The 17,082-nt window shown below is 43.0% G+C and overlaps 1 protein-coding gene across 1 annotated transcript in view; it reads left to right on the top strand.

Annotated features, from left to right (window-relative positions):
• Positions 1–17,082, top strand: part of strbp (spermatid perinuclear RNA binding protein) — a 72,068-nt gene that overhangs the window by 52,075 nt on the left and 2,911 nt on the right. Inside the window, exons 4-16 of the mRNA XM_061083551.1 lie at positions 3,335–3,585; positions 4,587–4,764; positions 5,924–6,209; positions 9,118–9,233; positions 9,956–10,051; positions 10,168–10,279; positions 11,163–11,260; positions 12,501–12,606; positions 13,859–13,942; positions 14,532–14,740; positions 15,938–16,090; positions 16,301–16,435; positions 16,933–17,073. Coding sequence (XP_060939534.1) covers positions 3,335–3,585; positions 4,587–4,764; positions 5,924–6,209; positions 9,118–9,233; positions 9,956–10,051; positions 10,168–10,279; positions 11,163–11,260; positions 12,501–12,606; positions 13,859–13,942; positions 14,532–14,740; positions 15,938–16,090; positions 16,301–16,435; positions 16,933–17,073 — 1,965 coding nt within the window. The remainder of the gene's footprint in view (positions 1–3,334; positions 3,586–4,586; positions 4,765–5,923; positions 6,210–9,117; positions 9,234–9,955; positions 10,052–10,167; positions 10,280–11,162; positions 11,261–12,500; positions 12,607–13,858; positions 13,943–14,531; positions 14,741–15,937; positions 16,091–16,300; positions 16,436–16,932; positions 17,074–17,082) is intronic.

Raw genomic sequence — 17,082 nt, 5'->3', positions numbered from 1 at the left:
CGTGGCTGAAGAGTCCCCTCATGAAATTTAAATTTAATAGATTGGTATTTTGGCTCAACACCAATAAATATCAGTCCCTAAAGATGCGTGAGGTTTTGAAAATGTCAAATAAAAAATAAGTGCACGTATGTAATGGTGATCCAAACATGGTGATGTACAGAAAAACTGAACTACATTTATTATTTCATAACGTTTTAAGAGCTGCATATTCTTTCAAGGTATCTTTATTCATTCTGTGTCACTCCAGGAAGCACAGCGAAGTTCCTGTGTGAACAAAGTCTCTATTTCTGTTCCCCACTCCACACGAGCTGTGAGGCCGTGCTGATTGTGCAGCGCTTGTCCTCGATTCTGTTGATGGCTTTATCTCACTCACTCCGGTGAAAGAGAATGCCGCCGGTTCAATTAGGAACGGGATGAAGTGTGTGTGTGTGTGTGTGTGTGTGTGTGTGTGTGTTTGTTTGTGTGTGTGTGTGTGTGTAGGTGGTCCTTGGATTTCAAGTAGATTGATAGTAGCGCTCGAGCTACCCTATCCATACTACGACAAAAAGGTCATCTCTCTGCAGTGTGCGTGTATGTGTGTCTGCCATGCTTGGTGTGTGTTTCTATTAGTGTGTGTGTGCGTAGTGAATAAAAGGAAATGTGGCTTTCTGAGATAAGCAGCCCTACTTTGCAGCTTGTTGAGAGCAGCCTCCTCATGTTGAACCAGCTTTTGCACTTCAGGCTCCCCAGCAAAGCGTGAGAACCACTATGATTAAAAATGCAGGTTAGCAACTGATAATGTATACAGCCGCTCGTGATCTTAATTGTTTTGATAGAATATCTTTATATTTCTAAAACAAGCTGGAGGAAAAGAAGAGAAGAGAGAAAGTCAAAGAAGAGATGAAAAGCCAGGAAAACGCATATCAGTGATCCAGGCAGTGAAAAAGTAAAAATATCAAAACCCTTACGATGATTCTGATTCATACACTTTTTGATGTAGACAGTGTAAAGTGTTGATATTTCATAAAAACAATTTGGAATAATATTTTGGTTTGGGTTGTAACGCTGTCTTACTCAGTTGTGGCAAGAAAAATTATGTGAACCCTTTGGAATTTCCTGTTTTTCTGCAGCAATTAGTCCTAAAATGTGATTTGATATTTATCTAAGTCACAAGTACATGAACAAAAGGTGCCAAACCTAAAAAAACACAAATAATTAAAACCTGTTGGGTTATGATGGACACACCCGTTAAACGTTCATGAGGCTGGTGAAAAAAGAAACCCTGGATTTATTAACTGGTCGAACCTCCTTCAGCAACAATGACCTCAAACCAGCTTTTCTAGTAGCTGTTGGTGCAGGAGGATTTTTTTGGGATCATTCTTTCCACAGACCTGCTTCAGTTCAGACATATTCCCATGATGTCTGGTGTGAACTCCTCACTGAAGATTAGTCACAGCGTCAACATCAGGCCGCGCCTCTACCAGAAGTGAATTTTCTTGTTTTTTAGCAGATTGACTTCAGTGTTTTCAGTCATTGTTCTGCTGCATTGCCCAATTTATTCTGAGGTCCAGCTGGTGGACAGAGACCACAACAATATCCTGGAAGATACGTGAATAAACTTCACCTTTGGGATGATGTTGCTATGTAGTGAAACTTTTACACCTTATGTGTTACGGTTGTTTTCAAACGTTTCAACCTTAATTTTATCACACTGTCCTAATTCACACTGTGGAGTGTCGCGATTGTCAGCAAATTTAAGACACACTGAGATGTGTTTTAAGAAACACATCTCAGTGTGTCTTTTTTGCGGGTTTCCTCTGCAGTGTCCTGCCGTGGACACTATGCTGGTTCCATGGTTTGCATCTTCTAGACTCATGAACAGAGATGTCAACTAGCTCAGAATAGTCCTTGATGCCTTTTGCTGTAACTGTGGATCTATCTACCTCACTGATATTCTGTGTTGTGCCTTTGGAGTCATCTTCGCTGAGCATCACTGCTGAGCAGCCACAGGTCTTATTCATCTCTGTACATCCCAACTCTTTGAGAGGATACCAGCTTTATACAAATCAACACATCTTCCTCACATCAGTAGATGATTCCTATGAAGAGTTAAATGAGTTTTGCTGGTCACCTCCAATCTTTTGTCATTTTCACCATCACTCTGCTTGTGTTCCAACCATTTCATACATCAAGGCAGGTAATTCCAGAGAGCTCACTTAGTTTATATTACCACGGATGTGTAGGTTTACACCATCATCACTTCTCTACATAGCCACTTACAAACTCTGCTTTATCAGTTATACATTAATATTCAATTAGACTTAATGGTCAGATATTTAATTGATCTCCAACATAAAGTGTTTCCGTGCCACAAAAACAACCACCCACTGAAACACTGATGGATGAAAGGATGTTAAAAGCTAACGCACAATTTACAAGGTGTTTCCATATGAGTGTAGAAGCTCAGGGCCCCGTCTGCAGGGTATTAATCGCAAATTGCAAATCACAAATGCTTCAGTTCCACCTGCTCCTCTCCTTCATCTTTTTTTTTCTTGTTCCATTCAACTTTGAATTCATCCTCCAGTCCAACAACCTTGCTTGTCCCTTTCAAAGATTCTGCTCTGTTCCCATCGACATCCTCAGCTGTCTCCTCTTCCATCATGCAGCCACTTCTATTCGATGTTGTTTTCTCTCTTCTCCTCCTCTCTGCTGATCCCCTCCTTCCATGGTTCTACACCTCCTGGAGAGTAGGAGGGAGCAAATGAGAAATTCCAAAGCGCCCACATGAATATCTCGAGCTGAAATGTCTGATTGAATGAATTAGCACAGGTGGAGGAGAGGATATGCGTGTGGCGGTCAGATGAATTTCTGAGAGCTGTGTGCACATGTGTGCATGCAAGCGTGTCAGGGTCAGGGCCATTAAATGGGAGCTGCCGCTGAATTAAGAATTGATTTCCCCCCCACCTACAAGAGATACTGTGTGCATGAGCACAACGAACAATCCTGCACAAACATGCTTGGTGGGAAAGGAGGCGGCCGGGTCCGTGTTTTTGCTTCATGATTGTGGTGAAAATGTACGTGTGGCGCAAATCTGTGTTTGTTGGTTTTGTGATAGAGTGAATTGTGTCATCAACAAGGAGACCAAAGCTTGATTTGATGGATTCAAGCTCAGTCTGTTTTTTGGGAAGTCTGTCATCAGTGGTGCCGCTGCTTTAGACATATGTGTGTGTTTGTTGGGTTTTTGTGTACCGGTATGCTTGCATCCTCCATGTTTTAAGGTTCCTGTTCGATTGTAATCATATAAACCTAATGTGATTTAAAGAAATAACAACTTTGTTTGTCCTTTCCCTTTCAGAGGTCGTTCCGGTCCTTCAGTAACGATGACCGCCATGTCATGGCAAAGCACTCCACCATCTACCCGTCTTCTCAAGAGCTGGAGGCAGTTCAGACGCTGGTGTCCACTGTGGAGTGTGCCCTCAAACACGTCTCCGATTGGCTGGATAAGAGCAGAAGTGACGTCGACAGCCAACCAGCAAACAGCACAGAGGAGGAAGACCGTAGAGAAGAGCCCAGCGAGGAACCAGTGGAATCCAGTAACAGCTGCAGGTAAAGTAGAAGTAACACTTTATATTTTTTACATTCAATATATTCATTATTTAGTCTATTAAACCCCAAAAACTTGATTTGACACAGAAAGAGACATCCTTTTGTTTTTTCATGCAATGGCTGGAGCTGCTTCTCTTTGACGAGGTGTCTGATGTCAGATGGGAGTGATGATGATGCTACTCACAGCTGATTTTAGCCAAACATATTCTGACTTTTGGTAGAGCTGTGCATGGCTCACAAAGACGGCAATTCCAACCCCACATCAACCTCAGCAGTTATCTCTTGTGTAAAAAGAACTTCGAGTCATTTTAGACCAGCAAGAAAAACTGTAAAATTCTTCAAATGCTTAAATACCTTTTATATTTGTTGGAAATTTATTGTCTGTCGATCATAATACAGATTAAGTGATTTTCTCTTTTAGTGCTAACATGTGCTAATAAATCGTTTTTTTATTGCATTCGTGTATAGACCAATATTTTTCACATATTCAGACAGTCGAGTGAGACAGTTCTGCTCAAAGGCTTCAGTCCCAGGCACCAGAAGCATGTTTGGCTCTTGAGGAAATTCACTTCACTACTTGACAATCTCTGGGCAGAGTTGCCACAGTCAGCGACCTCCATGAATCGTTTTTATTAAGTGTTCACTACTTCTCATTAAAGCCTTAAATTGCCTTGTCAGATCTTGTTTTGCGAAGCTGGCACCTTATATTTTCATCTTTAACGGAGCTACTTACCAAACATTAGCACAACAGTAGAATAATGTTGGTTCTAAATGGAATTATGCTATTATGTCCGCCAAATTTAGTTTTTTTTTATTGGGCATCAGGCCTGCAGAATAATCTGATTGATTAGATGTGTGTTTGATTAATTATGAGATATTAATGATCACAGTGATTTTATTACATTAAAAAGGTTTTTTTCCTTTTAGTTTTGCTAAATTTCTGAAAAATTAGAGTGTTTCCTCCATACATTGAACTGTCTATGTCCTTTCTTCCCCTCTAGCAACAGGGAGTCCAGCAGCAGCGGTGGCGTGTTGTGTGGCGTGATGAGGATCGGCCTCGTGGCCAAAGGCCTCCTGGTTAAAGGCGACATGGACCTGGAGCTGGTGCTCATGTGCAAAGAGAAACCCACACAGACATTGCTGGACACTGTCTGTCACCATTTACCCACACAGATCGAAGTAAGAGACACACACACACAACAACAACAACACACAGACCTACACATACACACAGACACACACACTAAACCTAACATCTTAGCCTTGCAGTGACATCACAGTCGGACAAATTATATCCAAAAAGTACTATTTTTATCACATAATCCTCTCCAGTGTCAGAAATTAAGTTATTTGGATTAGCTTCCACATTTTATGAGTGTCTCTGCCTGAGTTTGCTAACTCCCACAGCTCTGTGTGTGTGTGTGCGTGTTTGTGTGTGTGTCTGTGTGTGTATCTGTGTGTGTGTATAAGTTCATGTGTAAGTGTAAAGAGGTGAGTCGTGAGTGTTGGCATAAGTAGGCAGCAATATCTGCAAGTGAGAAGTCGAGAGGTGTTTGTATGAGTCATGTGTGATTAATACTCTTGTCACTACGTCAGTGTCATGTTTCCTCATTAACAAGTCATGGCACAGAAGTGGAGCTCCTTACATTCGCTCTCACACAAACAATAATTATCACACTGACACCTACAGAGAGGCCACACTAAATGCAGCAAAAAACATGCAAGAGGTTTTAAATGTTTTTTTATGTGCTGTGGTTTAAGTCATGTATTTATTAATTTCTAATACACAAGATTGAACTTCATTCTTAAGCTGACTAACGTCCACATTTGTATCCTTTAACATAATCTCTATCCTAAGCTTTAACCCAAGTTTAAAAGAAGTTATGTATTTTGATGACCAGATATTTGGCCTCAATTTGATGAGTAAAACAATGAAATAACACACAAATGCAGTCAACTAGCAAGTATTTTGACAACAGCAAAAACAGCCCCACATACTTGAACTTATTGCAAGGTATCTCATGAGATTGGACTGATTTTTCAATTCATTTTGTTTGCATTCACACACACATTCTGTGAAGGTGTATCACGTGTGGACAAGTAAGATTCTGATACTTTTCCCATTTAAAGAATGTTTTTTTAGCTCAGAATATCAATAACATCCTGTGGCCAGAAATAGACCCGTTTAGAATTCATCAGTGAAACAGAATCACCAAGGTAGTTTCATTTTCATCCTTAGTGATATCTCTGCAGAAGGCGCAGAGATTTACCTCTTTTTTTCGACCTGTGCCATATTGTGACCTTCATCATCCTCTTATGTCTGTTTGACACGTGACAGAAAGTGACAGAAGAGAAATATGAAGTCAGGAGCTCCGCGCCAGAGGCAGCCATCTTGGTACAAACTACGACAGAACCCAAACTCACGCTGAAGATTACTCTCACCTCACCGACCATGAGGGAGGATGACGATGAGGAGGAAGAAGAGGAGGAGCAGGAAGAGGAGGAGGAGGAGGAGCTGGAGCAGGAAGAGGCAGTGGAGAACGGGGAGGATGGAGAAGAAGTGCAGGAGGAAGTAAAGGGGGAAGTAAAGGAGAAAGAGGAAGAGCATGAGAAGAACGGGCAAGGTAGGAACCTCCAGTCAGGAAAACACACTGAAACACACAGACGGATTAATTTTGTATTGCACATGTATATGTTTTTGTGTAGAGTTCCAATGTTTTTATTTCACTTAACAAGAGGTTTGACCCTATTTACTTGTTATGAAACAAGACGTGACAGCTACAGGACACAAACCAGAGCTGAACACACAGTAGCTGTTCAGTCTAGTAACAATCTTCTGTCCCCAAGCCTCCCGTCCGTTTTCATGGGTAACAGGAACTGGTTATAATTGGTTGTGGGCGGTAGGACGGGGAAGCAAGGCCAGCAGGTCGGGGAAATCAATAACCGAGCAGTAGCGAGCCGGCCATCCATCCCGTGGCTCCCGTCCAACTAGACACTCAGGTCTCCGAGAGAGATGAGAGACAGCTCGAAGGTTGGCCGTACATCACGCCACGTGCCACGGCAGGACGGAGAAGGCCGCTCGTATTTTCTCTCCTCAGAAAAGCACACCCACTCAGGAGAGGACACACACTCACACAGTCGTATTTTGTACCTGACGGATGAAGATAGCCATCACACTAGATGTCTGAGATTTCATCAGGCATCGCTGGAGGTCAGGGGGTGTGGGACAGTTTGTCTAATAGGGTTATCTCTTAAGAAGGCAGGGTGTAATACTCGTGCACATTAAAGCTGGGCTCTCAGACTACAGGAGTTTCAGGAAGGTTTAACACAGATTCAGCTTTGGTCAGTATCGACGTTCGGACCAGTGAGAAGTGGCGTACGCAATGGTTATAGATGAGGCCCCAGAGCTAAGCAATGGTTCATTCTGAGGGTAACTTCACCAAGAGTGCTACTTTCGACAGATATTATGAAATCTCACTGAAAGAATAGATAAACCGTGTCTCAGCTTTCTTAGACTTTAGCTTAGAGCTAGTTCTCGCTCTATGTCACTCTCATTTTGTTTGTGTCTGCTTGTTGTATCGCTGCCTCCTGATCTTTAAGATAATAGAAACAAATATCTGAGAAGCTTCTCCGTATGTTCGTGATGAAACCGGATTTCAAAATCGTTTTTTTTAAACTACTGTAGTCTGAGTCCAGCTTAACACATTCGACAGGTACAAAAAACGGTTGTGGTGTCAGCATCTCTTCTTTAATAACTGATCCTGCCTGTGTTAGAACGCTGTTAGCAACATATTAGAGATATAAAATATCCTTGAAAGACACTGGTTAAGTATTAATATTTGCTGTGGGATTCCCATGTGTGCAGAATGTCTCAGTCGGCTATGGATATTTGAGTTCTGTTAAATGATTTAATATCGCTTTCTAATTTAATAATCATCTATCTATCACTTTTAAACAGTTTTAATCAGTCAGTGGTTTTATCTATGGCCACAGATTACATTCTGGATTCTGTGGTCTCCGGGGGAGGAGGGCGCTGTGACCGTAAATCAGAGGAGACTCAACAGTTCAGTTTCTTTAGCTTTTTTTAATGTCGACTGAGGGAGAAGACGACGTCAGTGACACAGAAGGAGATAATGATTAAAGCCGAGTGCTGACTCAGCGACTGAGAGAACAGTGGGAGGGCTAGCGAGAGGAGAAAGACTGCAGAGATCCACAAGCCTGAGTTTCACCTCGATACACACGTCCTCGTGCCGGAGAGAGAGCGACGCTGGTCAGAAGAGTTCAGCGATAATGTCAGATGGATTTTTCTCGCTTGCGTTACAACACGTTTGACATTTCGAAACCAATAACTCGAGGGAGGGATTTTCTCTTAGCGGGAGATTGATGAGGAAAATATTTACCTAGTTTGTTTTAGTTCACCCCCCCGGTCGGCCCCCACGCATAATAAACACTCCTGTAAAACCCCATGTAACCACTCATTCATACACAGCCTCATCTGATTCAGCTCGCCCTGCACATCCCAGGCTTTGTGCCGGCTGAGCGTGAAGGAATTCAAAAATAGTCTGGTGTGTCGGGCGACATGAATCAAATGCTTTGATATAAAAGTATACGAATGCTCCTCTTTTACCAACTCTGACTAAACCCTGCCTTGATTCCTCCTGTGTTGCGTTTGCCTCGGACTGGGTCAAACTATCTTAAGATTATTTTTTTGTTCTTTTGTTTTATTTCAGTTTCCCTTCAGGAGCACTTGATTCTGTGTTTGCCCAGACAGGGTGTTGAATTGCTTTTCTCTGCACCATTTCTTTACGAGCCTGTGAAATCAAGTGCACAATACGAGAAAAAAAAAACACAACAACAAAACTCCTATTTTGACTCCTGCCTGGTGCAGACTGGATCAAAATAAATACAATCCTCTTCAAATACATAAAGGCGAGATTGATTTACCTGTGCTGGGCACCCGTGAAAAGACTGGATGTGTCTTGACGACGCCCACACACAGTAAATCAAACACTCCTTAGGTATTTGTTTGGTGTATGTCTGTGGGGGGGGGGCTCTCCATCCCACAAAGTTGCCTCTTCTCTTGTGACCCCGGTGGCTCCTCTTCACCGATTTGCCAGCGAACGATGGATGTAGATTACTCAATCACCGTTGAACAACGTGTGTAACTTTCAACACATGCATGTGTAGGAGAAGCAGCGCATCCTGTGTTACTGTGTGTCAACACGCGATGCAGTTAACACACACCAGACTGATCGTGGTGTTGAAAACGACACCGTGTGCGTTTTTATTTTACGAGCATTCATCGCAGATCTGTGAACCGTAGAGGAGAGGAACAACTTTGTGGCATGAAAAGCACCTTGTATGTACCAAAATATCCATGCATGTGTGTGTGTACGTGTGCACTCACACGCACAACGGCCCCCGTGTGTGTTTGCACACCTGCACACACGCAAAACTTCAAACACACACACTCAGACCTGACGTGTGTGTGTTTCACGTTCTCTCTCCCGGGTTGTTATTGTTTTGTGGCAGTGTTGGGTGCTGCTGCGCACAGAGTGGAGGCTGAGGAGGAGGAGGAGGGGGAGGTGCTGGATAGACACAGATGTCTGTTGGCCCTGGCAGCGCTGCGACACGCCAAGTGGTTCCAGGTCGGCACCCGCTCACTTCCTGTCTTCCTGCCCGATGCTTATTGTAGCCTGACGATTCAGCCAAAGGGAAAACACTCACTATCAGCTGCAGTGATACTCTGGTGCTTTAATAAGCCCACTCGCTTTAATCAAAGACAGATGCACACAATTATGAACATGAATTTTAATTTTTACATTTCTGTAATGATTAAATACAAGTTAAGTAGTTTGATTAACATTATATTTTACATCATCTCTGTTTCGATTATTTGATAAGATCTAGTTTGACATTAAGAATTGAAAAAATTAAACACACACACAACACATACGTATCTTTAGGCTACAATAGCAATGGTTGATACTTGTTTTTCTTTTTGGCTATTATGTGAACCTGCCTGCTCTGTACAGTATGTCAGTGCTTCCCTTTGATTCCCCTCCCATACCCTTCCCCATCTGTCTCCCCCACTCACTTGTCTTACTAAAGCATTGTACACGTTTAGAGGCAAAACTCAGAAAAATATATATATATTTTTAAATAATTCAGAATACTATCCCTGTGGGGAGTTTTAGACAGATACGATCATTTCATTATGATTTCAAAGCAGGCTGTTATTTTTGTGTTTGCACAAATACCACTTCTGCGCTCAATCTCTCCCTTCCTCCCTCTTTCTGTTTAACCCTCCTTCTTGCCTCCCTCTGCCTCTCCTGCTTCTCCTCTCTCCATCCCTCCATCTCTCTCTCAGGCTCGAGTGAACGGACTCAAGTCCTGCGTAATTGTTCTCAGGATACTTAGAGACATGTGCAATAGACACCCTGTCTGGGAACCTCTAAAAGGATGGGTGAGAGCTTCACTGTAATTACCTGGAGTGTTAATCCAGTCACATGAAAATAAAGTGTTAAGCCCTCTTTTCTTTGCGTGTTGCACATTCATCTGTGTCTGCGTGTGCTCCTGCAGCCATTAGAGCTCATCTGCGAGAAGGCGATTGCCACCTGCAACAGACCTCTCGGAGCGGGAGAAGCCCTGCGCCGAGTCATGGAGTGTCTGGCCTCAGGCATTCTGCTCCCAGGTACGAGATGGATCCATCAATATACTGTACAGCTGTGTTTTCATGCAAATTCCTGCCATTGCTGAATACCAGGGCAGAGGAGCAGGTCCAGTCTGGGCAGAGGAGCAGATACGTGGAGATTCTGCCTCTTGCCACATTTTTGAGATATTTCTGTAAGAGAGGAAAGATTTTATTAATGAGCGAGCAGAGAACAGCTGTCGTAGGTGATCATTAAGAGAGCATCTTAATTATGACAGCTGAAGAATTCTTGTACTAAATATTCAGCAAGAAAGACAAAGTCCTGCCTAACAATAACATTTTTGCTTTAGGATTCCCATGTCTGCAGAATATTTCACTAAGATTATCTGAATGACACATGCATCAATAAGACATTGTGATTTGATTTAATCCTCTTTCCACATTTTTGTGAGTATCAATTAAACAGAGTTTTACTGTATTTAATTTTACAGAATTATTTGTGTAAAAATCCACTGAGGCTCATTTAGAGGGTAGTTTAAAGGATTTATTATTTTAAATAAGAGAACAGAGTGGCGTACATGAATGTTAATAGAACAAATATATATATATATATATATATATATATATATAGATTTTCTTACCATAGATATATATATATATATATATATATATATATATATCCCATGTTTAATTTACAGGTAAGAAAATCTTTCAAACACTGGAAAGAGATTTAAGACACAAATTTAAAGTTCAGGATTTTTACCATTTTAATTTGAAGTGACTGGTTTGAAAAGCTCAAAAGCCGATATTTCTATTGTTCCTGCTGCCACTGATGATAATGATGATGATAATGATGATGATGAAAAACTTCTCTGTCACTTGTGTCATGACTGTGAAGCCCAATTAAACGTTGCTGTCCCCCCAGGTGGTCCAGGTTTGCACGACCCATGTGAGAAAGAGCCAACGAACACACTCACCAACATGACCGACCAGCAGGCTGAAGCCATTACCTTCAGAGCACAGGTACACACACACACGCACACACAAATACACCCACAACAGGTTAAATACATTGTTGTTATCACCCAGCTGTACTTGCCCTGAGCTGTCAGTGTGTGGGAATCAGTGAGGAACACGCCTGTAACCACAGAGCCCATCACCGCTATCTGCATGCACACAAACACAAACACACATATGCTGGTGTGAGTGAGCATGTGTCTCTCCAGAAACAATTGTGTGGTGCTGCATTTTAATGATTGGTGTGGGAAACTACTGCCACCGCCAACCATAAATCCATCTCTGACACCCTGAGGACAGAATTTGCATGCATGCACCTTTTTCTGTGTGCGCTGTCGTGACCTTCTTCACACACACACACACACACACACACACCCACACACACACACACACACACACACACACACACACACACACACACACACACACACACACACACACACACACACACACACACACACACACACACACACACACACACACACACACACACACACACACACACACACACTCGAGTGAGCAGGGCAGCCGCTGAGCCACACAGCTTAGTGAATCCCGCCGTCCATTCCCTTTGAAGGCAGCCGGGGCGACGCTGGAATGTCAATAGGGATAATTGTGGCAGATACAAGTGCGGATAGGAGAGAGGGAGCCGTTCCGTCAATGAGCTACACAGAGCCTCAAGAATGTGTCAGACACTCCGCCTCCCTAATGGATTTATATCTGCGGAGCCACGCTGCTTATCTCTGATTGGTCGTGCAGATTATGAACGTGTACAGTCGACGGAGAATGATGAGTTAACACTGGGACATGCTGGTTAGTGTGTCTGCTGGTGTTAGTGGTATTTACATGGGGAAACATTTGAAAACAACATTTAATATCTTGGATTTTTGGGGGGTGAACAGCAAGTGTTTCAAGATAAATATTATTTATTCAAATTGAATGTTTCAATTTTAACCTGTAAGAAAAGCTCTGTGGCTTGCAGGTTTTCTTTTAATTTAGGAACAGTTTCTTATTGATGGAAAAAATACTGAAAATAATCCAGAGTTAAGTGAATAAGAATTCAATAGGAGTGGGCATGTAGGAGGAAGAAAATTTAAGTTGCATTGTGGGAAACGACCTATACCACAAAAGTCTCTGCTGCATTAAATGTTACATTTAGTTTTCAAATCTTTGTCTTCCTTGTTGCCTTCATGGAAGTGAAATTCCAAATGACTCGATCTCTCATCCTGTGTTTTTGGTTCCACAGCATGCTCTCAGACTCATGGCGTTCGGACAGATCTACAAAGTGTTGGAGATGGAGCCCCTCCCCTCAAATAAACCATCACAGAAATACCCCTGGTCTGATAAAGAAGGTTTGTACGTTTGTTCACCTGCATCATCGTTTTCCCTCGTCTTTACCTTATCTCTGTCTTTCATCCATTTCATCCTTCCTGTCTCTCAGTCTGTCTTTCATTCTCCTGATTATCGGTCTCTTCAGGCTTTCAGGCCTCTATGAATCCATCTTCCACCCTCTCCCCACTAATCATGTGAGAAAGGATCAAACTGACTAATCATCAACCTTTCTCATGGGAGTCTGGACAGAACTCACCTGGGTTCAATACCAGTATCAGGGTCAGATGAGGGCCTATCCACTGCTTTGACACATGACCTTTGTGGACAGATGAAGTGGTTTTCTACACACGACTGACAGCAGCTTCAATGAGGTCGACCCCTCCAAAGATGAGAAAGGTTGTTTGATGTTAAGCTGTCAGATATTCTCCCAAAAGTGAAGCCAAAAGCCTCTCCATCACCCCCTGGTGGCTGGCTGCAATATTGGCCTTAAACCCCACCTCCTCCATGTTAGCAGATGGGACATGGACCAAACTACTGAGTCAAAGTTCACGTAAACACATTTTTTCTCAGATTGTTTCTAACATTTTCAGTAGTTGTTATCCCAGTTATAATAAGATATTTGATACTATAAAAACAAGTTGAAAAATGATTGACAGGTGAGACTGACTCTTTTATCGGTGGTACATCAATAGCACAGCTCGGTCCACCGATCACTACGGCTCAGACTCTGGCTCCAAATGACTTCAAAATATGGTAGCATGTGTATGTGGAAATATTAGAAATATAAGACGCACTGTCCATCTTTATAAACAGTGTATGTCACAGTGTCTTCAGTGGACCATGCTTTTACGCAGGGATTGTTTTTTCCTCGGCTCGCAGCAGAGAAAGACTCGAGAGTTGGCAAATTTTCAAAGTGACTTTCATGGAGACAAACAACCCGTCTCAGGCCTTTTGGTTCTCCAGACACCGACATGGAAAGTCGCCAAAGCATTTAAAGATTAGGCTGCGTGTACGGAAGGAGCTTACGTGTCTTCCTCGAGGTTTGCTGCTCTGCCTCATCTGTTTGTCTCATCTCTGAATTGATCCATCTTTTACGCTCGTGCTCCTGTATGGTTTGTTTTCTGCCATGTTATGCCCCCCCCTGCATTTCCGTCACACACAAGAGCCTTTGTGTGCGTTGATATAAACATCCTCTTGTAGCAAGTGATTGATTAGTGACACGTCTCTCTCTCTCTCTCTCTCTCTCTCTCTCTCTCTCTCTCTCTCTCTCAGGCTTGGGTCTGAAGAGACCATACGAGGATGGACTTATGGACGACAAGGACCTCATTAAGAAGATGAAGAGGAATCTGAGGAAAGGTACGAAAAGGAGGCAAAATGAAAGAGTAATTATTTGATTGTTTCTTCAAACGCCATTTAAATGATTGCCCTTCGGACTCAATCTGTTTTAAAACTGGAAATAAAGTAGATATGAGAATACATACCATCTTATACAAGTTTCATTTAGTGTTGGATTGTCTATATTTTTTGTATTCAGACTCCAGTACGTAGCAGAACCGCTCTCCAGTTGTTTCCATTACGTGTCTTCCCCCCCCGTCTGGTTCTCTGCTCTCCACTCTCCTTCAGTTCCTCGGAGGCAGCTCAATATTATCGATTGGTTGCGTTTTAGTAGGCCACCCAATCATCTCCAGCGCTTTCTTCATACAAGGAGTAGATGAACCACGACTAATGGATTGAAAGAGAAAGTTAAATAAACCGGCACCTTTATTCATCATGGAAACAGTCCTAAAATCCTGCTAAATGGGATTTATTGCAAACACCATCTCTGAAATGGGCCCAGTTTGTTCCACTACAGCTGGAAAATTGATACACCCCCAGTAAAGCCTTATTCACTCAACCATAGTCTGCTCTGCTTTTTACTGCAACCCTTCATTTTTCTCCACATTAGTCTTGGACAGCAAAGCCATCGACTCCAACCAGCCAATGAACGCCCTGATGCGGCTGAACCAGATCCGGCCGGGGCTTCAGTATCGCCTGCTGTCTCAGTCGGGCCCGGTTCACGCTCCGGTCTTCACCATGTCGGTGGATCTGGATGGAACCATCTACGAAGCATCTGGATCGTCCAAGAAGACGGCCAAGCTCCACGTCGCTGTCAAGGTGAGAACAAAAGACAGAATCAGATGATATTCATGCTCAACCAACAGGAGCTCAGTAAGCAACTAGTACATCTAATGAATTTCATCCTCTGAAATCACAAAAGAGCCACTAATAAAAAGAGCGGATTCCTATTAGGCTACCTGAAGAACTTCCTTAGCTTTAGCTGCGGACGGACCTGTGTGCATCTATGAATATTCCTACTGGTGTGTGTGTGTGTGTGTGTGTGTGTGTGTGTGTGTGTGTGAGGATGGATGGATGGATGGATGGAGGTGGGCAAATCCATGTAATCCCAAAGTAGTTGTGAACAAAGAGGCTCTCCAGAGCACAGAGCTGGGATAATCTGCTATCCACTCCATTCCCATAAAAGGCTCCATCTCCCCCCTTTTCCATTCTCCTTCTCTCTCACTTTTTTTCCCATGTTGTCACCTTTTGATCTCTCTTTCTCTGCCTCTATTTCGCCAGTACACTCTCTCTCTCTCTCTCTCTCTCTCTTTCTCTGCCGGTTCAGCAGCTGTAACACAATCGCCTATTTGGGTCAAAAACTTGTTCCTCTGCTTTTCTCCTCTTCCTGCGCATCGTCCTGAATGTCTCTGCTGTTCTTGGCTCAGTTAGGTCACTATAAGTAGTGAGCTGTGTTAATGATGCTTCTGGAAGAGTTCAATTTGAAAATAGAGATCTTATAGGTTTGTTTTCTAACTGCCAAGTGATATTTCTGTGATAACAGCAGTAAATTAATTTCATCACACTCAAACTCCCTGTTAACATCCATCCTGAGTAACCTGATCATTGGCCTGTAACCTGGCATGAACTCTCCCAAGATACTTTGAGGAGGCACTTGAAATCTGATCACTCAAACATTTTGAGATGGTCTGGGACACACGTGTTTGACCAGCTACAGTTTCACTATGACACCAAACACAAATTACACTCCTCTCTGTCCATACATCGAGTTATTTGTGGCCATGGGCACATCATTAACACTGACCGCCACATGTCGAGTTTTTGTTTTTTTTCAATGAGGAACATCAGGTTTCATTATACACTCACAGACAGATCAAGGTCCGATCACAAGCAGGCACAGGTTCAGGATTTTAATGACAGGTGCAGTCAACAGTCAAACTTGAGGCTGTGTGTGATTTTAATATCAAGGGAACATCATTGATCTTGGTCTCAACATGATTGTCTTTGTCTTCCCAGGTTCTCCAGGCGATGGGCTACCCGACGGGTTTCGACTCAGACCTGGACCCCATGAGTTCAGATGAGAAGTCGGACGGTGAAGGGAAGAGCGACACGTCCTCACACACGAGCAATAACCCAACTCACACCTCAGACAGCTCCAACACACTGGAGGTGGGGAATAAGAAACGTACCGAAGTAATTAAAGCAAATCACTTCTAATATTTTTTGTTAAATAATTTAAGTAAATGAAATGTTACAGCTACTGATTCAAGGGCTCAAAAATTACATTTCTAATGTTTACTGTCCTCAAGTAGAGATGGATCTTGTTAAGGTAGAAGTAAGATGCTTTTACATTAAATCCCTTCATCCTCACCCCCCTAGGTGCGAACTCAGGGTCCCATACTGACAGCAAGTGGGAAGAATCCGGTCATGGAGCTGAACGAGAAGAGACGAGGACTCAAATATGAGCTCATCTCTGAAAGTGGAGGCAGCCATGACAAACGTTTCATTATGGAGGTGAGACTTTCATATTCTGATGCATGCACACGTAAAAAAAATAGAGTTCAGAGCCGTATAATTTAATCACAAAGGTGTTAAAAAAGGTATAAGGTATAAAATCATTTTACGAGTACACATCAATGTGCACTGTAGCCAAAGACATATACAGAGGCAGAGTCAAGGCCACTCACTAACAGGCTGATCGCCGGCAGAGTCAATCAGTCAACTTGGTTCCTGGAGCAGGTCTGTTCTCGGGGGGGGTGCTGTTTTCAGACACGCCTGGCTGCTCCATCGCTCTGCTGATTGATTCGCAGGCCTGCCTGACAGAAGGGCATTGCTAAACAAGCTGTCCTGTTCAGCCTGACTCACTGGCTGATGACTGATAAACACCACGATGAAAACCACGTGCAGAAACCACTACAACTCGAATTAGATAAGAAAAACTACTGTGGTAGAACTATCATACAGCTCCAGACTAGTTCTCTGTTTCACTTTCTGTGTGTTCACATCTTCAGGTGGAGGTGGACGGGCAGAAGTTTCGCGGGGCAGGCCCCAACAAAAAGGTGGCAAAGGCCAGTGCTGCTCTAGCTGCCCTGGAAAAACTCTTCTCTGGTCCCAACGCAGCTGCAATCAAGAAGAAGAAGATACTGCCTCAGGTGAGGAGC

This window comes from Limanda limanda, chromosome 1 (assembly GCF_963576545.1).
Source record: "Limanda limanda chromosome 1, fLimLim1.1, whole genome shotgun sequence".
NCBI lineage: Eukaryota > Metazoa > Chordata > Actinopteri > Pleuronectiformes > Pleuronectidae > Limanda > Limanda limanda.
The sequence above is the reverse complement of the archived record's forward strand: the minus strand, read 5'-3'. Positions and strand labels throughout refer to the sequence as shown.